Raw genomic sequence first — 25,962 nt, 5'->3', positions numbered from 1 at the left:
TAATGACACAGACATAGCCTGGCTACACCATCTCATCTTGACAGCATTTGTCCTAGGCTTGAACTGTGCCTGACAGAAGAATTTATTTTTCTGAGGTGATTCTTACACTTTACAACAAATAGCTTTTATAAAATGATATAAGTCCTGGTGGCCGTTGAGAGTTGCCATTTCAACAGGGAACATTCAAGCTGCTGGAGAGGACGTGTCGACATTTTTCTGTTTCACGTTAGTTAAGTTAGATATAAAAAAAAAAGTTCAACAACTGCTTCAAATTGGTTAAGTAACATTACCCACAGTCTACTTTAATTACTTTTGTTAATATTTATACCTTTGTGATTATGGTGTCTTTCCTTAATCATCTGAAATATCTATGTTTACTACTAGTAATGATGCTGAACACGTCTATGCTTTCATTCATGTTTCACCGTACATCCTATGTTTTTATTAATAATTTGAGTGCATTTTATTGTTAATTTTGTGTTTTTCAAAATAAATGAATTGAATTCATTTTGATTCAGCATTCATCATTCACAGCTTTTGAAATAGCCATTGTATAGGACATAAATTAGGTTAAACTACTGCATGTCCGCCCACAGAAAAATAAATAAATATAAAAATTACCAACACAGAACTATTGATCCACAATACTAACATTACGAATCTGATGCGGCAGACAAACAGTGTGCGCATGTCACAAAATGATTCCGACTGAAAGTCAGCACATGTAAACACCAGATCGGTTTAGATAACTCATGTAAACAGTCCAGTGAATCTTTCAATCGGAATGACAAAAAAGTGCGCATGTAAACGTGGCTACTGATTCTGACGTTAAGTTTAGGTTGAGGGAGAAATGACAGCAAGGCTGTGAAGGTAAGGATGTCGCGCTCGACGGAACACGGCTATAGGAATAGTTTACCTCATATCATCTTTTTATAATTCTTGGAAGCCGAAATCGAAAATAAAATTATATTAATATCACAGCACATCCCTAAAGTTTAAGCAGACTAAACTGTTGTTTAGTTCTCTTGGCCATCGTCACTCATTAAGCTGACGTGTTGTGTTCGCTGTAGGCTCTCTCTCTCTTCTGGATTGTGAATAGCAAAAATGCATCACAGACAAATGGTTTAATATTATCTCATATAGAAACGGCTGGGAAAGATAGAATTATAACAGATATAACATCTATCACGCAGTGATGTCTGTAATCACTTTGATCACAAAAAATTAAATTAAGTGCAAGATGTGCATCGCTAATCTGTCATATACATAGCATTATAATGATAACAAGATTGCTTGTGGTGCTAATGGCACAGCCATACGACGCAAATTACATGACAAAAAAATTTAAAAATAGAAAATGCGTTCAATTTCATTTCTTCAAAATTTATTTTTCTGATGTCACAATTTAGCAAAAGTAAAATTGAAAAAAGGGGAGAAAATGGCAAATATCCATTCATGTAACCGAAAAACTAAAAAAAAATGAACGTCTGGTTTAAATTTAATTTTTGCATTTGCATTGTATAGTCTGAAAAATGTATTGTGAAGTGGACCATGATGCATCATAAAAAATTATATAATCAAATTGTTACCCTCAGAATTGTAATCGAATCGTGAGTGAGGCAAGTGAAGATTCAAACCTTTTCTAAAAATACACTTGTTTGAACAGCAGATTTGATAAATTACACTAATTTTTCAGTCTTAAAGTGTGCAAGTGGCTTACAATTACAATGAACCCTGTAAAATATTACTACATACCTTCAAATGTGGGAATTAACTCTTCAAGATTCCATTCTCTTAGTTTAGTTTTCACATATTCGTCCATCTAAGATCAAATAACAGATAAAATACATTTTATGACTAAATTATGTACATCCCAATTACAGAGTGGCAAGGCAAAATTGGTGGGCATGTTAGTTAGTTGTTATATTAATTGCTAGTTAACATTATTGAACTAGGCAAGTGTAGTCAGGTTTATAGAACTGAAAACATGTAAAACGTCTCATTGCTCTTAGTTAAATCAGGGTCGATGATGTCAAATATACAAGGCATAACAGAGTTGAAATTAGAAGTGGGAAAATGAGATGGAACGTTAGCTGGATTTAACACTCTTCTGCGTCAAAGCAGCATTTGGCAAAAACTAAAAATTATGAAATTATAATTTAACAAGTACAACAGTAACAAAAAGGTCTTACTGTTTTGCATTTATTTTTCAATATCCTTCGATGCACTTTCCAGTCATTTCAGAAAGATCACAGTGCTTGCTGCCTTTACATTCTATAAAACAAAAATTAATGTCAGTCAAAAGGCATTTTATTATCACAGAAAACTTGAGAAAAGCTCTTATCCAAATTAACTTAACGTATCTCGGGAGAGGCACGGACAAAATGGCGGTCGAGGTAACGTTAAAAAAAATATATATATACTGTATATACGTTTAAATAGATACAAATTTAAAGTAAGTATAGTAAGTAGATTGCTCATAGTAAAATAATAACATCTACTGTCATTAATGTACAGTTAAACGAAAGCAGGAGCGGAAAATTTGTTAAGTAACGTTAACGTTATGTTCTGACAGAAGACCAAGCTAGAATAGTAAGTTAAACTTCACCGAATCAAACCCGTAGCTAATACAGCAAATAATATAATAAAGTAAAGTTAACATATTCAGAAGCAATTTTTAAAAATGGACTTAACTTACCTTTTCCCTTCCAAATGCCAGCGTCGTGATGACAGTGTGGCGCGCTTTCTTCCTAGTCCACTGAACAGAGAATTGTGTCGTATGAGACGCAGCGCGGCTGTCATTCGGCCGTGAGGTCGAATCTCAATTGAGCTGAGAGCATAAAACTGCGTTTATACAGTAAAATCGTTAGAGAAATATTGAATATATGTTGATAACAGCCTCTATTAACAGAATTTTTGGAAATAAGACATAAGAAACCCAATAAAAGCGGCAGTTAAGACTTGAGGCAAAAAACCGCGAATATTTCCATATAAGCTCTTTTCTAACTTTTCCACCTTCCACGAAATCTCAAAATACTCTTGGATAAAAAACAATTGATAACTACTTGAAATTTGTATATTTACTTACCATAAACTGCATAAACGTCTTTTATTCGCTTCCTCCTGAATGCGCTAAGAAAATGGCGGCTTCTCCAACTGGTGTCGTCCGTGTTTTTGCGTGACGTGCGTGCTCTCTTTCACGTCCGCGTTCCCAACCCAGCACGCTGGGTTGCAGGTTAAGAACAACTTTCAACCCAAATTGGGTTAAATCAACCCAGCATTCTTACCCAGCAGTCTCAACCCAGCGTTTGGGTTGAAAAAACAACCCAGCATTTTTTAGAGTGTAACCACCTCCAACCCCCCACCCCACATATTTTCTTCTTTAAGCAACCCAACAAGCCATTCAGGACAGCCAACCATCACCTCCAAGGATCTACCAGACCTTTATTTTCTTTATTTTACAATAGCACAATGTAAGTAAACACTTTGCAATTTTATTATTATTTTATATCTTATTATCTGTATGACCAAAATTACGGAGTATTTTATGTTTCCTCTGCTCGTTCGCACGGGCGCCACTTCAACAAGGGAGTGCGCAGCTCTTAAAGGCGCCACACCATATTCCTAATTTGTTGTGGAGGGAAACTAAAATAACCAATAGGTATGTTTGTAGAGTTTATAATGTTTGTAATACATTATAACATTTTGCTTTATTTACCGGTATTATTTCTGAATGCAATCAAATGCGACTTCATGTTTTTTTTTTTCAATCAAACGATTAATTGGTTAAAATCCTTGTTGATTAACGGTTAACCACTTAATTAACGTCCCATATATTGGCCTAGCTATCAAATTAGTGCAAAATCAACTTTGCGTTGCAAATGCATTAATAATCAAAAGCGATTGTGTGGAAAAATGCTGAGCTGAATTTTTGTGCCATCTATTGGTTTAATGGAGAATACAGTCAAATGGCCCATTGTATACAAGTATTCTTATGCTTGGCTTGACTTGTTTGAATGTAAACGGTTGTAGGCCTATATATGGGTCGTGACATCAAAAAAGAAAAGAGGGTCGCTCTTAAAAAAGTTTGAAAACCACTGTGCTATTGGCCCGGCCTTATCTTTCCTTAATGCTTTGAATCATTGAAGGATTTACCTTTTATCAACTGTTAGCTTTAACCAATGGAAGGAGACATTACGTTTGCTATCTGGGGTGGAGAACAGCGGCTGGTGTGAGAGAACAGTGTTAGCTTATAGATAAAGCTAGCTAACGAGATATATATATATATATATATATATATATATATAGGGAATTTGTAATGCATTTTAAACTGGATATTTGTGTTTGTTCAAGGGTCTGGTTAAATAAATTGTTTTTCATGTATTTTTTCTACATGGAAAGTCACCATATACAAAATGTGCAATGTTGCCTTGAAACAAACTTTTAAAAAACGAAATAAGTTTAAATAACGATTTTTTTTTAAATTACTTATATTGTTATAGTGTCCAATTTTAAGCAGGAAAAACACCACAAATGTTTTTTTCCTCAGTGATAAATCACATACCATAGAGGGTCAAGTCTTCAGAAGTTTGTTAATTAATATATTATATAGTTATATTCTATAGTTATCAATATTAAACCCCATTTATTCCCATTTTCAAGCATCAAAAGTCTGACCACGGCTTGGTGACGTCAACTAGAACCGCCCATGATTGTGGTTTCAATCAGGTCCGCTAGCTGACTATAAGCTCCTCTTCTCCAAAGGTTGTTCTTTTATTCATTTGTTGTGGATCTGAGAGAATCTGTCGTCATGTCTGGAAGAGGAAAGGGCGGTAAAGGACTCGGGAAAGGAGGCGCTAAGCGGCACCGAAAGGTTCTCCGCGATAATATCCAGGGAATCACTAAACCCGCTATTCGGCGTCTGGCTCGACGCGGCGGCGTCAAGCGTATTTCTGGCCTGATCTATGAAGAGACGCGCGGTGTGTTGAAGGTGTTTCTGGAGAACGTCATTCGTGATGCTGTGACCTACACTGAACACGCCAAGAGAAAGACCGTCACCGCCATGGATGTTGTGTACGCGCTGAAGCGGCAGGGACGCACCCTGTACGGGTTCGGCGGTTAGAGACTCACGAAGAAGAAAAACACCAACGGCTCTTTTAAGAGCCACACACACTTTCACACACAGAACAAGTTTCTAGTTTCTGAAATAGTCCTAAATATTTTTGTAATATAAACTCATGATGGTGTTTGCTTGAGGGATTTCTGAAGCATTTTAAAAGGGCAGTTTATTTTGGCTAGTTTCGTTCGATTCTGTGTTGTAGCTGCAGTTTAATAAACTACATTTTTAACAAGTTTTGGGCGCAACAAGATGCAATTCCATTTGTATATTCCTGTCTTTTGAAGTACATACATTTTATTAAATTATAGTGAATCCATGGAGTTTGCTACATTAAGCAATAAACAATACCTTTTTTTCTGCTTCTAAATAAACGTTAAAAATATAGACACCCCAGCTTATGAAGTCAAAGAGCTCTAAAATTATTCACAATATTTCACTTATTCATTCAGAAAATTACGGGAAAATGAAACCAAGGAGCGGAGTCGGATGTAGTTGTCGGGGGGCGTGATTAACATTTGAAAGCTTCTGATTGGCTCCCATCCAAGTCACGGAGCGTTTAATATGGCCAATGAAATCATTCTCTGGGTGGAGACTCCCAATCACAGAGGCCGTTCTTCTCTTCTGATATTAGCATAGGGTAGAGGATATAAACCCGCCTGCAGTAACTCAGCTTTATTGCTCTTTGAGTGTCTCTGAGTGAAGTTTCATCATGCCTGAACCAGCGAAGTCCGCCCCTAAAAAGGGCTCGAAGAAGGCCGTCACTAAAACCGCCGGCAAGGGCGGAAAGAAGCGCAAGAGGTCCAGGAAGGAGAGCTACGCGATCTACGTGTACAAAGTCCTGAAGCAGGTTCATCCCGACACCGGCATCTCCTCCAAGGCGATGGGAATCATGAACTCTTTCGTCAACGACATCTTCGAGCGCATCGCCGGTGAAGCGTCTCGTCTCGCTCACTACAACAAGCGCTCCACCATCACATCGAGAGAGATCCAGACCGCCGTGCGTCTGCTGCTGCCCGGGGAGCTGGCCAAACACGCCGTGTCTGAGGGCACAAAGGCGGTCACCAAATACACCAGCTCAAAGTAAAGCCGCTCATCTCATCACACACAAAGGCTCTTATAAGAGCCACACATAACGTCTTTATAAAGAGCTTGTCTTTCTGCACGGTTTAGTTCAATAATTTAATGAATTAGCTTTAATCTTTAAAGTTATTGCTTATAGGGCTCGGGCGCTGCGTTGCATTCTGGGACGTGGCGGCCATGTTGATGGCCTCGCGAATGTAAACATACAGCAAATCAAACGAGGAGAAGCAGAGTTGGGAGAAAGAAAAACTATGTTAAAATCCCGAAAAGGATGTGGAATTTACCGGGATACGTTAAATAGGGAAGCCAGGGACCGGTATATGGACAAAATTGGAACTATTAACGGTTTGGATTCATATGAAATTTGCAGTTCAAAAATGGATGGGTTCAGGAGCTGCAGATCATGAAGCCTATGTAACGTTAACCTTTTACCTTGAAGCATTCTGCACCGTTCTGTGTTCTCGGGTTGCACTACTTGCAAATAAACACTGACAAAATATCTGATTGTGTGACACTTCTTGCTTTTGCACATTATACGGTTATTGCGATTGTGTGACACTTCTTGCTTTTGCACATTATATTGATTTAAGTATATTTATTTTGAAGATTGTGGGTATGGATGCAACAGACACTTATGGCTGTATTTAATGCACATTTATTTTATTTCAACGCTAGGGCTCATGTTTGTCAGAGCACAACATACATACACAATCTTATAGAGGAATGTCATGTATTCGTCCTTGCTTGGCAACACCATGTGAATCGGTACTTTATCTGACAAAATAGTGTACTTGTTGCGGACGGTTACAAATCACCCTTTCCACGTGAATTCGGAGGTGGGCATTTTTTCTTGTGCTCCCCACATCTCTTGCATCCAGCTGACAGCGTTCTTTTGTGAAAGCAGGGATCTTTACCTCGGCACACATAAGTCCCACACTGTCCTTTATGTCAAAGCCGCGATCAGCCAACACCATATCCCCAGGTAACAGTTTGTCTTACAAGCGCGATCCAAGCGAGCCGACGACTCTGTTACCTCGGATACTTGGTCTCCGTAGTTGCGTCTCCAAGCAGGAAAGAGGTGGAAAGTTAATCCATTTTCGAACTTTTTCCCATGGCGATTATGTGATCTAGTGTTACACCCCACAATGCAGCAACGGTTTACAATGGTTTCCAATAATAACGCCAAATTAAGACACACGACTGAGAGGGAGCACGTCTATAAACAGTGCGCAGTAGTCCGAGTAGCAGCAAATGAGGCCATCAACATGGCCGCCACGCAAAGTAATGACGTCATACGCCCGAGCCCTATTTTGGTGAAAAATAATTTAATAGGTAATGTTTTACAGCTTTCTAGTTCTGATTTTTTTATACATGGATTTCTCGGCGACGTCATCACTGCTTGCGCACGCACCCGAGAGGCAGAAAGAAGAAACCTCTCGTGTTGTAGGTTAGTAGCGGCGTTAGCGGTCTGTAAGTCAAAATGCCAAGGAGTTGCTGCGTGGTTAATTGTACCAACAGAGCCAGTGCTGGGTGCCTGATGTTTAAAGGGGTGGTAAAACACATTCTTTTGAAGGCTTGACTGTGTTTGTGGGGTGCACTGTAACATGTGTTCATGCTTCGTTTAAAAAAAAATTGCCTTATTTTTCATATATTTGACCTTTATTCTACACTGCTCTGTCCCTCCTTGTAAAACGGTCTGATGCTTTCCGGGTTGTATGAAGCCAGTCCCTCAAAAATATGCAGTGGGCTCAGATTGGTTAGCTGGCCCAGTGTGTTGTGATTCGCTAACCGCAGTGCACGTCGGAAACGTCACGCCCCTTACCACCCGAATCAGACCCAGAACATTTGAGTGAAGATGATCGAGCAGAACCTGTTCAGTCCTCGAGAGTAAAGACTGCGGATCTATAATGATCGCTACTGAATGGCACTTTAACTTTTGTATTTTTAGAACGATTATAGCCAAATATCTGTCGCAAGAACTAACCCAAAACAAACACTAAGCACTGGCTTTAACTAGTAAGTTAGCCAAATCACACACAGAACCATGTTTAGCATGCCTGTAGATAAACAATACATAAAAGCTCTAATCAAAGAATCATTTACACTAATGTCAGGTTCGCTGTTGAGATTTTAACGTTAGTGTTTGTAACGTTAGGTGTTCGTCGGATAACGTTAAGTATGAATGAGCATTTAACAGACTGGTTTGCAGAACAGCGCTGTCATCTGTTTACTTCCTTGCTACAACATATTACAGGAAAACACATCGATGAAATATAAATCAGACTTACAGGTTGTGGCCCGTAAACAGCTTCGTGGTTTACCACCCCTTTAACATACCTAGGGGGGAGCATGCGTTTGCCAAAAAATTTTTTTTGTTATTGCAGGTACATTTTGATAGGTAGACGTACCCTGCCATGCATTTGCAGTTAGCCGTGAGGATGTACCCAAGGGCCTTGTGGTCATACACCCAGGCATCATAAAGCTTGGCTTTAATCCCTTGCCTTTGACTAGGGAGCACACCTGACCTCAACACGCAAAAATCCGGTGCAGCATCAAAGTATTTAACAAGCTGCACATGACCGCACGTAGTTGTATGCATCGAGGGATCACGTTTTATTGAGTCAGCAGTTATATACAAACAATAAGGAAAGCTTCAATACTTAAGGTTGTTGCAGTAGCGGACCAGCTCAGCGATCTGTCTTTCTGCCTCCAGGATGCACACGCACCCTGTAATGTTTGTAAACAGGAAACCCGTGTATTAATAAGATATTAATTTTAACAGGCTCAAAATAGAGACTTCATTTAGTAATCTATAATCACATTCATGAATGTTTATTAACAGCCAAGCTCATGTGGAATATTTGCTCTATGGTGGAAAAGATTACAAATGTAAAATGAAGCTCAAGATCATGTGAGTAGAAACATCTCTGCTGAAATCTCCTCACTGTCAGTGAAAGATCAGTTTTATTAGGTCTGGTGTAAAATGGCTGTTAAATGTGTAGTTTAGTGGCAGAGCATCCAAAGGCAACTTCAGTTTCTTACAATGAAAACATGACGAACTCAGACAATGTGTTCGGCTTAGACGATGGTTTATAAATGACGACACAAATGTGAGACAAAGACATTTATTACACACTTTTGGGCATAAACACATTAATTTGAACTGTTATTTATATATTCAGAATAAAACTTTGGTCTGTATGTTTACAAATTACAGAAACAAGTGAAACAGAACCAGCAACACTGAAGAACATTATTACTGAAGAACAAACATCACACAGATATGATCAAGTACTTTTCTTCTAAAGTTACGACACATCTAAATAATAACAGTAAATATGGATCATATAAAAGCAGAACAACACACTAAAATATTTCTCATGTTTAATGACAGATGATATAAGGTAAATCATATGTTAACAGAAATATGATCACTCTGAATCTGTTTAAACATGTTAATATCAGAGTTTCTTCAAGTCTCTTCCTCTGTTACGGCGAACTGACTTTGGTCTTCAACAGATGGATCTGTGAAATTTAAACAAACCTTTATTACAAATACAATTCATTTAAATTACAATATGCATATTAATAACAAACCAGCTGAAGTGTGTAAACACCAAATCACTTCAAATGCAGAACACAAGCCTCACCAACACCAAATCCCTTCAAAAGTGGCAGATCAGCCATGTTTGTAGAAACTGAACTCAATCACTTTTCCTGCTCGCACCGTTTGAAGACACAGAAACTGCTTCTGCTCTGAATTCTGTTCAACTTTCTTTTTCCCATTTATATAAACAGATGATTTTGCTCAAATAGAATTCAGCAGCTGGCATACACATCTTTTTTAAAACTCAAAATAAACCGAAAAATATTTCCTAAAAGCAAAAATAAAGTTTCTAATCTGGCATAATTCACAAATGCATGAAAGATTCAATAGTTTCTCTCTCCGTACAAAAAGGACATCCAGCACCAATCTCAGGATTTCAAATTGAGATGAAAGAATTGACAGGATTCTCCATGTTCCTTTAGACACACACACACACACACACACACACACACACACACACACACACACACACGGATTCAACAGTTTTTAGAAAAACTCCAGAAACTTCAAAAATCATTAAATGAAAAGTCTTCAGGGTTTGGTCACAATACTCGGTTCTTTTTCTGTCTGCCATTTCATTATCAGACGGGCTGATCTAATTCCCAAATGTTGAGCCAATGCCTCTTTATTCTTGAAATCGAGTCCTGATATTTCCAGTAATTGGCCCGTGGTAGTGACTTTACTCTCTAGCCAAGTTTCCATCCACTTGTTCCACTGTTTTGTTATCAACAAAGTGAATATGCGTTAAAAAAAGCTATTTGCTGTCTCCAGCCCGTTTGGCCTTTTACCGATGAAATGGTGTGCGTAATGACATCATCCCTAAAAAAAAAGCATTATCGCATCATTTTTGTTTTATAAGTCGATTCCATACATAATTTAACTTATATCGCAAATGATATCGTATCTTTCGTGTCCCAAATATGTGTAAAAGGCAGAGAGTAATGAGAAGATTGACATTTACTTACTATTTTCAGAATAATAGGCCTATTACTAAATGATGAAATATGAATTAGAAGATCACGGAGAAGTGGTCAACACCTCAAATTCGTTTGTGCTCCTCAAACCATTTCTGAAGCATTTGTGCTTTGTGGCGGCACATTATCTGCTGAAAGAACCACAGCCACCAGGAAAATACTGTTTCCATGAAAGGCTGTACATGGTCTCAACAATGCTTCAGTAGGTGGTACATGTCAAAGTAACATCCACATGGATGGAGGACCCAAGGTTTCCCAGCAGAACATTGCCCAAAGCATCACTGCCTCTGCCGGCTTGCCTTCTTCCCATAGTGCACCTGGTGCCATGTGTTCCCCAGGTAAGACACGCACACACACCCGGCCATCCACGTGATGTAGAAGAACACGTGATCATCAGACCAGGCCACCTTCTTCCATTGCTCGTGGTCCAGCTCTGATGCTCACGTGCCACTGTTGGTGCTTTGGGTGGTGGACAGGGGTCAGCATGGGCACCCTGACGGGTCTCAATGAGCCTTGGTCGCCCATGACCCTGTGGCCGGTTCTCCACTGGTCCTTCCTTGGAGCACTTTTGATAGAGACTGACCACTGCAGACCGGGAACACCCCACAAGCGCTGCAGTTTTGGAGATGCTCTGACCCAGTCGTCTAGCCATCACAATTTGGCCCTTGTCAAACTTGCTCAAATCCTTACGCTTGCCCATTTTTCCTGCCTCTAACACATCATCTCTGAGGACAAAATGTTCACTTGCTGCCTAATATACCCCCCCCCACTAACAGGAGCCTTGATGAAGAGATCATTTTATGCCTGATTGGTGTATGAATATAATACATGAGGTGTTAGTTGTAATTAGTAGTAGTGTTTTTGTATTGTTTGAGGTTTTTCAAAATAAAAACTTTATCTAATGCACATATTGCTTGTTTTCCCTATTGAAAATCTATGTAGGAAACCTTGGAGTTTTAGTACCCTAACCAACAAACCAAAATCTGGTTCAGGGGTGGGGGGGCGACACTTTTTATGATGGATATATTTTATATGGGACCAAAAAAAATGGGGTAAAATATTTTTTTCCCCAAAAAATAAAAAGTCATGCCATAGAGCAGTGGTTCTCAACCGGTGCCCGGGGGGGGCGCGAGTAGGCTACAGGATGGGATGGAAAAACATAAAAAAAAAAAAAAAAAATTTCACCGCTGAAAAAATTCTTTTTTTTTTATCACTAAACTGCTGTCATAAAAAGTTATAGTTTTGTATATATATATATAACTCCTGAATAAAAATTAAAATGTGTTTGGACTGATTTAAAAAAACAAACAAATTTGATTAATCCGATACTGAGCACCAATGCAGGTGATAAGCGGTTTTATTAAGCGAGTCATTGAGTCGTTCATGCAAACGATTCGTTCAAACGGCCGATTCATCAAGAATGAGACAGATGTTTGTGAATGGGTCATCGAATCTTTGACTCAACCGACTCGTTCAAAACACTGAATCATTCAAAACACGATTGAGTGTTGCTCTGAGATGCTACTATGCTGTGATCTTGTTTGGATTCATCGGATCTATTTTCGCTGTTAAAATAGACCAAAACAGTCATTATTTCATCTAAAATGTAAGTGACTCAATATTTTTAACTTGTTTGTTGAACTGTCATATGAAATCAGTGTCACATTTTCAATCGTGAGGTGATGGTAAATTAAGTGATGGTCAATTGTCAGCTCTCTTGGTCGTCAGGGCGTGTGATGTATGTTGCTGAACTGTATTTAAATGTTATAAATATAAAAACACCACATTTTGAAATATAACTGCAGTATGTCAATTTAGTTTATTTGTGTGAGCTGCGCTCATAGACTTTAGAAAACGGAGCTCATTTGTTTGATTTCTGCTCGAGAAGCTGCGCAAGCCTCAAAAGTTTAAGGTCCTTGCACCCTGACTGAGTCGAAACTGTCGTATTCGTTTTTCATATTCGTCGTTTGGTGGCTCTCAAAATATTTGCTACGGATACGAAAAATGCAGATAATCGAACCATCCGAATTAATTTTTATGACGGACGGAAGGTTCAGAGGCTGCAAACGTATTAAACGTGAGGTCGTATTTAGTTTATATATATATATATATATATATATATATATATATATATATATATATATATATATATAAAAACGAATAAACTAGTCAGAATATAGGCTACAGTTAAAGGTCCCATGGCATGGCATTTTTCTATTATTTTATAATGTTTCCTGAGGTGTACTTATATTGTTAGTATGAATTTTACATCATAAAATGTCATAATTTAGAAATAAAAGGCATTTTTTCAATATTGCTGTTTGCCCTGTGGCTGAATGCCCTGCTTCAAGAGGCGTGTCTGCTGTGAGACTTCAGTAAAAACGCCCACTGTTGTGATTGGCTGATCGACATCTTTGCATTTTAAATGAGCGGAGGGGGCGTGGTTTAACTTGGTCTACGAGGCACGAGCAGGCACGAGCTGCTGCCAGAGAGACGGATGGACCTGAGTTCACTTCACATCAGTTCTCAGCATGTCTGAACTGTTGTAGTTACAGCATATACTTCAGGTTATTAGTCTATTTCTAGTCGGAGGGACTGTCACTCATGTCAGAAAGTTAGTAACTTTAGTAAATTATGGATCAGCGCTGACTGGAGACGCGAACCGTTTAGAACGATTCAGTCCGACTTGGTGAACTGATTCGGTTCACTAAAAAAAAACGGTTCAAAAGAAAGATCGTTCGCGAACCGGACATCACTAACGTACCAGAGACGGAGCTCAGCGATTGCTAACAAAGTTATTTATAGTAACTACTGAGTTATGAGAGCGCTGTCTGTCAGCGCGAGTTTATTGTGTTTGTATCTCAGAGTTCTGAATAAACACGAGTCCCAGTCACACCGAGCCCGTCTTCATCATTATTACCAACTTTGTAACACATGCAAAGTACCATTACAGCTGTCGAGATGAACGAGTTATGAGTAAGTGTTGATAATAGCATTATTTTTAAAATAAAATAAAAGCGTCAGTGACGCGCGTTGAGTACACAGCGCAAACAAAGACACAACAGCAGTAATCGAATGAAATCCAGTTTATTGTGGGGCTAGGCTGGCTAGCCCGAATATGCTCACGCTTACCCCCCTTCTGCTTAATCTCACGCCGCGTTTGGTGCCTCCGCTGTGGGCCAGATGCAGTACTGGGGGTCGGGGATGTTGAAGGCCGAGCTTCGGCGTGCGTGAGGTTTATCTCTAAAGATGTGGCTCTGCTGATGTTGAGCAGAAACTCATGACTGTATGCACATTTTAGAACCGATAGACGCGACAAGGACGTACAAAAACACTGACTCACAAGATAGAAAACACGAAAACACCGTTCTGTCTGGAGAGAGAGAAGCCGCAGTGTGTGCACGAATAATAAATAATTAGCTACACATCAGAAATTACTGATCACAGATCAGAAGGAACTGAAAAAAGACTTCTGTTTTCATTTGTACATCCAAACACTGAGAAACTGCCAGCATTCACTCGTTCACAACCCTTGATCTCTCCAGCGTTTGCATGGGCGTGCCAGATTCTCTGGGCGGAGGAAAGGGAGGAAACAGTTCCTGCTTGGACGTCAAACCAGGAGACTTCAGGATTGGCTCGTCTGGCCTGTCATTTTCTCAAAGGCAGAGAAAGACAGCCAGAACTCGGGTTTACACCGATCAACATTTCTATCCACTTAGGGACAATATTCAGGCTAGGGGAACTCATATTAATGTTGAAAAACCTCATAAAATGAAAATTTCATGCCATGGGACCTTTAAAGCTTTCCTTTAGTTTTTGTGAAATGCTTGCACGCACGCAGCCACGCACACACACAAACATGTTTAAATACATTTATGTTGTTAATAAATAAATAACAATAAATTGTTGTAACCGCAATATCTCCAAGTTTTGTTTTTCACTGTAAAAATGTCTTGATTTGCAAATGCAAAGAGATATCGCCACCTTTTCCCCCACTTCAAGCACTGATTATAACACAAACAAATCATCCTCCTGGTGACTTTTTTTGTTTTGTCAAAAGCGGCAAATCCAGCGATTTTTACTGGTGTTTTTGGAGACTTTTGTGGTGTTTGGAGACTCGAAAGCACGAATCACTCTGCAGTTAGGCCTACTGTGCTCAACGAGCAGCGGGTGTTGCCGTGAGCCCCTCGCACGTCCAAAAGCCCTCACAGGCGGTCAGTCTCTCAGTAGCCTCTCGCAGTCAGAGCAGAGAGCAGACACACACCCCTCCGCGTCCAGCCTGCAGTCAGAGCAGAGAGGAGACACACACCCCTCCACGTCCAGCCTGCAGTCAGAGCAGAGAGGAGACACACACCCCTCCACGTCCAGCCTGCAGTCAGAGCAGAGAGGAGACACACACCCCTCCGCATCCAGCCTGCAGTCAGAGCAGAGAGGAGACACACACTCCTCCGCGTCCAGCCTGCAGTCAGAGCAGAGAGGAGACACACACCCCTCCACGTCCAGCCTGCAGTCAGAGCAGAGAGGAGACACACACCCCTCCGCGTCCAGCCTGCAGTCAGAGCAGAGAGGAGACACACACCCCTCCGTGTCTAGCCTGCAGTCAGAGCAGAGAGGAGACACACACCCCTCCACGTCCAGCCTGCAGTCAGAGCAGAGAGGAGACACACACTCCTCCACGTCCAGCCTGCAGTCAGAGCAGAGAGGAGACACACACCCCTCCACGTCCAGCCTGCAGTCAGAGCAGAGAGGAGACACACACCCCTCCACGTCCAGCCTGCAGTCAGAGCAGAGAGGAGACACACACCCCTCCACGTCCAGCCTGCAGTCAGAGCAGAGAGGAGACACACACCCCTCCACGTCCAGCCTGCAGTCAGAGCAGAGAGGAGACACACACCCCTCCACATCCAGCCTGCAGTCAGAGCAGAGAGGAGACACACACCCCTCCACATCCAGGCTGCAAATTAATCGCGTATGGCCGCCGCCGTTCCCGCCCTGGCTTACAGAGCGGGGTGTAAATGTAAATGTTCTCTCACTCTCGCACAAAAATAAATCACTGCATTTAAATTGACTCACGACATAGCACTCCATTCACTTTAGTCTAGTCTCTTGCCAAGTTCGCTTGTGCCAGCTCTCGCTAGTCTGTTATCAATCTCGATTTACATAGGCCTTTACTACAAAACCCCAACAGTCTTTTTAAAGACTAAACCCACAAACATTCTTGTTAGAGATTAGATCAAATTATATATGCTATACTTAGCTAAAACTACCCACGCGACTAAGACACACACACACGCACACTGAGGAGGACTACAATCGTTAAGTATTAAAATAAAATCTGAATTGTCTACAAAATAATAATTTTGTTCGTTTAATTAAAGATTGTGCCTAAGTCCCGACTGATTAGCCCCTGATACGTCTCTCAACATAGCCACACACACAGTTACATATTGCCTAAACTTTATTGAAAACACATAACAAAAATGGAGAAATTTCTTGTGAGGACCAACAAGCCAACCGACGCACCACCAGCTGCAAAAAAGCTTTGAAGGTACGATGAAGCATACCTGCAGTTTGGGTTTACAGTCACGGCTGATCTGAGACCTCAGTGTGTCGTGTGTGCCGAGGTGCTGGCAAACGACAGTATGAAGTAGCAAGTATAGCAAGTAGTATCAAGTAGCTCCGCTTGTGAAATGGACACATTGCATGGTCCATCGCGAAGCATTAGCTGCTAAAAAATGCCGGTTCTCTTTGACTCGGTGCTGAACCAATCCGTGAAATGATAAATCTCATCAAATCATGGCCGCTAAACTCTCGCTTGTTTGGGGTCCTCTGCCAGGAGATGGGGTCAGGGCACGAACAGCTGCTTCTGCACACTGAAGTTCACTGGCTCTCCAGGGGGCGGGTGTTACAGCGGTTGTATGAGCTGCGAGAGGAGGTGAAGTGGTTTTTGACAGAAATCAAATCAGATCTGGCGAAGCATCTGGATGACACTATGTGGCTTGTGTCTCTGTCCTATTTGGTCGATATATTTGACCGCTTGAATGGCCTCAACCTGTCTTTGTAAGGCCGCGAAACTCATATTTTGCTCCTTGCAGACAAAGTGCACGCCTTCACACAAAAACTAGACCTCTGGCATGGCCGCATCAGTCGAGGGAACTGCGAAATGTTCTGCACTGAACCAGCTTTGGGGGGGGGGACCCAGCTTGCAAAAGGTTGAGAACCCCGGCCATAGAGGATTAACATTAGCCTTGAACATGCAGACAAGCCAGTCGCGGTTTGACATGGCCAAGAAATCATGTCAGATCATTCAAACAAAAAGTTATTGGTTCTGGTTTCAAAAACATCAAATCTCTGATATTTTCCCCCTCAGAGACAGAACCTAAACGTTTTGTGTGTGCAACCTATATTTAACTTTTATTAAATAGACTAGATTCAACTGACTTTATTTTTATTTTATTTTTCTATTTTTCTTTGAGATAAAATTATTTTATGTTTAATAAATTGTATTTATAAAATTATTTTATTAACAAGTTTGTTTGTGATTTTTCATTTGTCAATTAGCTTGATCCTGCCCATGAAATCATGATTATATTAATTTTATTTATTCAGATACAGATGTAATATGTTGTGTATTTTATTTATTTTTGTCCGTATTGGAAACTCCAACAGCCTTCCTTCGTTTGACAGACGCAACATTTGTATTTTTGACGAGCTGCTGAGATTTCCAAGGCACCATATTTTCCTCATCCATTTTGAAACATAACTTTATTATATTTTAGCTCAATTGTAGGCCCTATACATAAAATATGTTTTTATTAAACAGTGTCATGTTTTTTTGTACTTCGTTATGAACACAGTTTAGATCAATACTTCATCAAGCAATATTCAGAAACGGGTGCAGTTAGCTATTATTTTTCTGAAGTTTTTCTGATTATTATGATTATTAGATTGTAAAAAAAAACACAAAATTACAAAAATAAGGATGAATGATGCGCTAAAGAATCCTTGGAAGGAAACCTGGCTAATGAGCGTCTTGTTGAGTCCTGGGAAAAGTCCACTGGCAGACGCATCCAGACCTGCTCCACGAACTAAAGGCTCTACCAATAGCCAATGAAGAGGCTGTGAACGCTCTGATTCTTTAAAAACAAAAAGAGTCCAAACCTTGAAAATGTTCTTAAACACTGGTAGACCAGAAGTGCTTCATTTCATAGGGTCCTTTGGAAAAAGAGTTTTGTCCAGTCCCAGACTCTCAATATTATATAATATGGCATTAGTCACAGCACACCATTTAAAATCAACTGAACAAACTTATAATCTTTGTACAAATGTAAACCTAAAGGTTGCTATTCTTATTTGAAGATGCATTAAGCCGTGTCCACCCTCCTCTTTAGACATGCGATTTATCCCAGAAGAAATCTACTAAAACAGCCAGGATTTAAACTAACAGATGTGAGGAAGGATCAATACATGCAAACATAATGTGCCAGAATGAAGATGCAAAAACGTTATTTATAATTAAAATACGCCCTCTGTATGACATCGTTGAAATTAAACCTTTCCACTTATCCTTTAAATTTCTCAATGACTCCTTTCCATTTGTTTGTGCTGTTAAATCATCACCAAGATACACTCCTAAGTATTGAAGAGCTAACTGTCACCAGCCTAAACCTTCAGGAAGATCTGGTTTCCCACCTTTCCACTTACCTAATAATAATGTTTCACTTTTACTCCAGTTTACACGCACAGAAGACAAACCATTAAAGGTTTTAAGTAATCTTAACAAAACCTGTATGTCACTTTGCCTGCTAATCATGACTATAACATAATTGCCATAAGCTGACAATATAAGATTATTTTTAGGCAAGCGTATATATCATAAAGTTTATCAAGCTCCGCCATAAGTTCCGCTAAGTGAGGTCAAAATATAGATGTATACGTAGATGCCTCATTAGCACTTGCACGGATCAGTAGAATGAGGCATCTACGATCGATATATCTATGACCAGGCTCATATTTGACCTCACTGAGCGGAAGTTATGGCGGAGCTCAGAGATGATCACATTCGTCTGATAAGAGGTAAAATAATAGCATAAATACTGCTCGGTTTCTCGCAGAAACGGATCGTTTCGCTAGATAAGACCCATATTCATCATTTGGTATCGCTTAAAGCCCTTTGAAGCTGCACTGAAACTGTCATTTGGACCTTGAACCGTTTGGAGCCCATTGAAGTCCATTATATGGAGAACGATCCTGGAATGTTTTCATCAAAAAGCTTAGTTTCTTTTCGACTTTAGAAAGAAAGACATGGACATCTTGGATGACATGGGGGTGAGTAAATTATCAGCAAAAGTTTAAAAGTGAACTAATCCCTTAAGAATACTCTCAACGCCACTATAAAGAACTTTAATATGATTTATACAATTCTGACAAAACCCAAAAGCTTCTAAAACTCCCCACAAATATCAAAACGCAACGTGGGCTCTCCTGATCTGTGGGTTAATCTAATTAATCTAAATTCAACATCTTGGAGACTTCTAAAACACCGTAAACCAATGAAATATTGTCAAATATTGCCCTACCAGGGACACAGTAGGTCTGGTCAGGATGGATGACACAATCCATCACACCTGCTAGCCTGTTAGCCAGGGCTTTCGAGAGCAGTTTGTAGCGACTACAGAGAAGAGATACGGCCCACCAGCACTTGATATCTGTAAGGTCGCTTCTCTTGGGCAGGAGGGTTAACACTTCTCTACGGCAGCTCAGAGACAGCTGGCCTTCAGCCAAGCATTCATTCAACACCTCCAGCAGGTCCTCTCACAATTCTGACCAGAAAGACTTGTAAAAGTCCACTAGCAGGTCGTCAATGCCCGGCGCCTTTACGGACTCCATTCCTTGGAGGGTCTTGTGCAGTTCCCCCATGCTCAAAGCACCAGAGATCTCAGCATTGGCTTCCTCCAAAACCTGGGGTAAGTCTTTGACAAATGAGCTGTCACTCCTGTATTCTGCCCCAAGTTAATTTTTATGCAAGTTCTCATAACAAATATCTGCTCTCTTACGAATGTCCGCAGGGTCTGTTAGTAAACTTCCAGACTCAGAACACAGAGCATGAATGGCATGCGCTGATATATTGTGGCACACAAACACTCATATGCAGCAGCACATCACGTGAAGATCACACACACAGAGAAACATTCAGGAGCGCAGAAACCCATTGTCAACACTGTTCTGTGATTTATCAATAAAGTAGCGAAACTCAACAGTTATAGCGTAGATGTTTCTACTTTTTAAGTAACTACATCCCACAGCTTCACAATTAATAGAGGGACGGTATGACTAATTCACACATGCTCTCATTAATGCTCTCAAATAAATGTACTCTCACAGTGCTAATTTATCTTTATCTGATTTAGAACGAGCAGAAATCTGGAAGAAATATCACAACCATTTTTATAACAAGTTATTACAAAATAACTGCAGAAAGTGAGCTGTTATGTCGGAGCAATATCACTCTGGGCAGCTCATGACATCTGCTGTAGCTCTGCACAAGGAGATCTGAGTTTGAGTCCCAGTTCAAGCTCCAGGCCTTCTCAAGCCAACTTTGATTCCTTCAATTATTTTAAAAATCCCAAAGATAAGAAATGCACTATTTCTTTTGAAAAAAAGATCCCACCTTTAGTAGTTGAGTATATTTACAGTACAAACCTTGTCAGTGAACTATGAGGGGGAAAACAAAGGAAAAAGCCTTCTTAGCTCTAACAGCTTGAAACAGCTTTGAATCAGATTTGTTTCTTTTTGATGGAGCTTTGAATTGACTCTGCTCCGTCTCCATTTCAATCACAAAACAAATTGGGCTGCAAAACATTAACTGTGTTATCACTTTTTTGCAGGTCTGTCTTAGATTTGCAAGAACGAACATTCAGTGCCTCAGCATCACCCGGTCTATTTTCCTCAACCACATGTTTAGGGTCAGTTCCCTGAATCGCCACACTCTCGCCCGCGGGCAGAAACTCAACAGCTCTGTCCTCCGCTGCACCTGTCGCGTTTGGCTCCGGCTCGAGCTGTTTTCAATTTTTTTTCCAGGACAAGCACAAATGAATTGACCAGAAACATGTCATTGTGTCCATTGTAGCATAATCAATAGTCATCAGCTTTGGATGCAGTGACAGATCCAGGTCCTCATCATCTTTTAGGATCATGTAAATTAATCACCTAAATGAAACCATGTTTTAAAAGAGGAGATCCACTAATTGCTATCATTTTAATAGGTGACACTAATTTACCATATCGGGACAAAACTCTCACTAAAGTTGAATCACTGAAGGGCTTTTTTTGGATGGCATGGAAAGTGGAAGGACAGGAGTAAAAAGATTATCAACAACTCTTCCAGTCTCATACAGCTCAGCATCAGTCCTCCACGCTCACCGCGGACGTTACTTTCACTCCACTTGAGTTTACTTATGGTGCTTTTCCACTGTGTGGTACGACTCGGCTCGGCTCGCTTTGGCTCGGGTTGCTTTTCCTCTGCAGTTAGTGCCGCTTCAAAGTGTGTGTGATTATAGACTGATCGTTATAGTTGTGCCGCCTCTACATCCGGGACATTACGCTCCTCGGCTACCAGCGTGTGATGGTCATTTAAAGCAAGTCATTAAAAAAAACACAAATGATGCTGTGGTGGCTGTTGCTGAATATATAAATTTAGCGGGTTTGGTGTCTTCTCGTAAATCCAAATCCAATTCTCTCTGACCAATCAGTGATCAGTGAGAGAGAGAGAGAGAGAGAGAGAGAGAGAGAGATCAGACAGAAGTTTTACCTCTCGCTTTGTAACATTTGTAAAGCAGCACGACTGTCGCGAGCAGATGTGGAGAAGCTGCCAGAAGAAAACTGAGGATTTTGAGGCCAGAATTCTGAGCTGAACGTGACACAGAAAAACACAAACACAAGCACATTATTCAGAAACATTACTGTGTGTTAAAGGCCCAGTGGAGATTAATACAACTAAACTTGCTTTATATTACTTCTACACACTTCTACACATTTCTATTTAGTTGACTTAATTATACATCATCATTATCGGTTATGTGCTTTAATCAAAACATTAATTCTCATTCATGTATTTAATGACATCAAACAAGGCTTAGGGATGAATTCTTAAAAAAGTTATGGCACTTTTGTTTGCCTGTATATTGATTTATGGTCATTTATTTGAATGTTTATTAATGTTCTGACTCTGACCACATGAGCACATTCAGATTCATTCCTTGATGATTTCAAATGTAAAATAATGAATGTATGGACAGTCAGATTCTGAAAGTCACTAACATGTTTGCTCTGTTTTTATTTTAATGTTGTTGATTGGCTGTAATTACAACACTCTTCATTTCATTAAACTATAGGATGATGGTTATGAGGTGTTGATGATTTCACAATAACGGCACAATATTTATTATATTTTGTATGTGATTTGATTCGATAGATGTCAATAACTGATTGTGCTCCAGCAGAAATAAGAGCCAGAGACTCGTGTATAATAATCATGTGGTGTAAAATGTGAATGTGAACGAAATGTTTTGAACACAGCCTCAGTTACAGACTCGTGTGACTCTCACCTCTGACTGAGATCCAGCTGCGGGGTGACGCTCCTCTCTCTGTTTTACAGTAGTAGAAACCCTCATGTGACTTTGAGACAGTAGTGATGCTCATCTCTCCTGTCGTCTGATTCTGGATCAGTGATCCGTCTTTATAGAAACCAGCGCTGAGGATCGAGGGGTTTGTAGATCGATGTAAACAGTGTAGAGTCAGAGTCTCTCCCTCAATCACAGGATCAACAGAACTCACAATCACTTCACCATCTACAAACACAAAACATCTGAGCTTTACTGCAAGTATTAAGAATATAACAAAATAATACAAGTTAAATATTGAGGTGATCAACTGAATTGTATTTTATGCTTTCTGAGCTTTTTTATTTTAGTCTTGTGTTGTCTAACACAATCTCATGAGAAAACACAACTATTTTGCAACTTTTTAACTTGTTGTTTTTATTGTTATTATTATTATTTAGAATGTATCCTTTATTTTACCAGGAAATAATCCCATTGAGATATAAATCTCTTCTATCAGGGAGTCCTGGCCAATATAGCAGCACAAAAAGTTTCACATAAACGGATTGCAAACACATAAAACAAGAAATAAGAAAAAGTCTTATCCAGCAATCACATGAAAAAATGAGTAAAACATACACATTTCCTTCCGGTAGGACGCTAAAAGATTTCTAAACATATTTACAGATGGGATCATAATACTATACATTTCATTCCATAACGCAGCTGCAAAAGAGTTTTACCAAACCAAATATGTTCTAGGAACAATTAAACAATCTAGAAGATCTAGTCCTATAATTACCAGTGTAATATGAGAAGAGATTATAGATATAAATTGACAATTTACTTAACAATGCCTTGGCAATAAACAGCAGCATATGCATTTTCTATTTTGGTACAAAGAGGACCAACCAATTTGTACAAACTACAGTGAGTGCAGATGTTGTGATTATAAACCGGACTCACCGTGTACAGTGATGTTTCGAGGATGGCGTTTCTCTCCAGATTCAGACTCACACCAGTACACTCCAGTGTCAGATGAGCTGAGAGAGTCGATTACACATGAAGATCCTGTTTGTACTGAACATGTTTTTGTGTCTTTGTCTGTGTATCTTCTCACTGTCCATCCAGCAGAGTTACTCTGATCCTCACAGCTCAGAGCGAGAGAGTCAGAGGAGAAGTGTTGACTTCTGCTGGAATTGATGACCAGAGACACTGAAGCAGAAACACCTGAAAAGAGCAAAATCTCAATCTAAACTGACACACAGAGACTGCAATGAAACAGAAATACGGACGAGCACAAACACAAATCCTCACCAGTGACCCACAGTGGCTGTGTGCTGCTGTTGTGTGTGTGATAGGCTGGCCGTCCTCTCTCTGCTCTGCACGTATAAACTCCTGTGTGCTGTAGAGACGCAGGACTGAGAGTGTAAGATCCTCCAGCTCCTCTGCTGCTGTCTGACAGATGATCATGATCTCTGAACCAGCTGAACGTCCAGCCTTTAGAGGAGCCTGAAACCTCACAGATCAGAGTCCCTGATTCTCCTTCAGTCAGCCACGGCTGTGGAGACACTCGCACGACTGCCTGAGCTCCAGCTGAACAAAACATCATGAGTTACAGAGCCGTAGAGAAGACACGATGTAAGTAAGAGATTTATTGTTGACTTAATTTCTATAAAGGAACTTTGTGAGATCGCGATGAACTGACAAAGCAACAGCATTTTAGTGATCGTAGCGATCTTGGCTCACTTTCAAGGCTACTGTCATTCATTGAATAAAACTATTATTGCTAAGAGGACCGACGGCCAATTGCACGCAGCAAAGTTTCAGAAGTGACATCTAAATATAAATGCCACTCTGCTCGAGACAGAAATATCCTCCTGAGACCCAGATTAGAGGTTTTGCCTCTGTAGAGGACATTATTTAGCAAATTTCTCTGACAACATACACAGTTTTAAGTCTGGATATTCTTATGAAATACAAGACATTCTTATGAAAATATTATTACACGTCTTTTTACATTACAACACATTAATATGCAAATTAGAGTGTATAGATGCATTGCCTATAGAATGGGAATGGCATTTATGGCCATGTTTACACACATATTGCATAAAGTAAAATGGTATATCAAATTATTATGTATCTTTCATAACATTGAGAATCATCTTTATACAAAGTTTGGATAAAAAAAATAAAAAAAACTTGAAGCATAAAAATTGTTTGGTGAATGACAAAAAAAAAATCCCATTGTTTGTCTATTCATGTCTTTTAATTTTCTCAATAAAGGGGTTCTGGTGTCCTCTACAGAGCAGAGGATATAGCAGAGCCTATAACAGGGGTCGGGAACCTTTTTACCAAGAAGAGCCAAAAAAAATAATAATTTTAGAGAAATTTTTCAAAAGAGCCACAGCAGAATGTACACTTGTTTATTAGAAATATTTGCATATTTTTATGCATTTTAATGTAATAACAACAGCATTAACATACCACTTGCAATGTTAGTAGTTCTGGTAGTTGTATAGAACACCAGTAGGTGGCAAAAATGCAAACTAACGATTACACAATATATACAAAGCACTATATTTTGTTCACTGACATAGTACTGATTTCTAACACAAAAAAGAGAAACGGGCAGCATAAACACGCGATTAACAAGAACTATTGTACCTTATACTTGCATTAATGAGATTTTTGTTGCTGCATCATTTTGCTGAGTGCTTTGAAGTTGGGGTCGGAATGAACGGTAATCGTCGTCTTTTTTTCTTTTTGCCATCTTGCTCTCGTTGATGATTTTTAATTTAGATAGCTGCTTAACTTGATCTAGACATGATGCAGGCCTAACCAATTAAAATTCAGCTCTCTGAAAGGTAGGCTATACAGGCCAAACACCGCTGTCAATCATATTAAGCTGTAAGTGTCTTACCTTAATATTTTTGAACATATTTATTTAATTTAATTTTACATAGTCATAAATTTAAATTCTACATTAATCAAGTATGCTAATAGTTTAAAAATAATTATCATCATCGAGAGTGTATTTTTCAGTCAACATTTGAAAACTGGAGAGCCATATAAAATCCGGAAAAGAGCCATATATGGCTCGCGAGCCATAGGTTCCCGACCCCTGGCCTATAACATAGAATAATACAAAATATGTTGTTTTTTTTATGCTCCAAACAATAATTGAAAAGAAAATCTAAATACACAAAACCTTTTTTTCTGGTTCTCAGGGAAAGATGTCATGTTACAATACTAGTAACACATTAAAGCAATGTAAAGGCAGACTAATAGATTAATAGACAATTTGTAGCAAAATATTTTTGAAATTCCAATTATTGGTAAATGACTTGTGAATAAGTACTCTAAATTTCTCGCTTTTACACTGCTATGGTGGAGCCGTTGCTTAGCCAACCTTGTTAGGAAAGATTTTGATGCTTTGTTATATGTACAGATACAAGTAAATGTGCATTCACTTGTTACTTTAATTATAATTTCAGACACTATTGTTGGGGAAAAATTTAATCACAGAAGATTTAATCTTCCAGACCTGTTTTCTCTATTGTGTTTTAAATGAGTCAG

At 39.5% G+C, this 25,962-nt stretch overlaps 3 protein-coding genes across 3 annotated transcripts in view; 2 read left to right on the top strand and 1 right to left on the bottom strand.

Annotated features, from left to right (window-relative positions):
- Window positions 1–4,810: 4,810 nt before the first annotated feature.
- LOC307122423 (histone H4) lies at window positions 4,811–5,122 on the top strand (the record flags this gene model as incomplete). The annotated part of the gene is made up of 1 exon (XM_079846408.1): window positions 4,811–5,122. One exon carries the CDS (start codon window positions 4,811–4,813, stop codon window positions 5,120–5,122), a length of 312 nt encoding a protein of 103 aa, XP_079702534.1.
- Window positions 5,123–5,828: 706 nt separating this feature from the next.
- On the top strand, window positions 5,829–6,203 carry LOC307122422 (histone H2B-like; the record flags this gene model as incomplete). The annotated part of the gene is made up of 1 exon (XM_079846407.1): window positions 5,829–6,203. One exon carries the CDS (start codon window positions 5,829–5,831, stop codon window positions 6,201–6,203), a length of 375 nt encoding a protein of 124 aa, XP_079702533.1.
- Window positions 6,204–9,309: 3,106 nt separating this feature from the next.
- The window catches only part of LOC307122421 (Fc receptor-like protein 5), a gene marked incomplete at its 5' end in the record, with an annotated part of 35,876 nt that continues 19,223 nt past the window's right edge, over window positions 9,310–25,962 (bottom strand). Inside the window, 5 exons of the mRNA XM_079846406.1 lie at window positions 9,310–9,724; window positions 21,591–21,689; window positions 22,387–22,629; window positions 23,347–23,610; window positions 23,698–23,976. Of these exons, the coding sequence (XP_079702532.1) occupies window positions 9,672–9,724; window positions 21,591–21,689; window positions 22,387–22,629; window positions 23,347–23,610; window positions 23,698–23,976 (938 nt within the window). The 3' untranslated portion in view covers window positions 9,310–9,671. The remainder of the gene's footprint in view (window positions 9,725–21,590; window positions 21,690–22,386; window positions 22,630–23,346; window positions 23,611–23,697; window positions 23,977–25,962) is intronic.

Source organism: Gobio gobio (assembly GCF_949357685.1).
Source record: "Gobio gobio genome assembly, contig: scaffold_119, whole genome shotgun sequence".
NCBI classification, from domain to species: domain Eukaryota; kingdom Metazoa; phylum Chordata; class Actinopteri; order Cypriniformes; family Gobionidae; genus Gobio; species Gobio gobio.
This window is presented reverse-complemented; position numbering and strand designations above follow the sequence as displayed.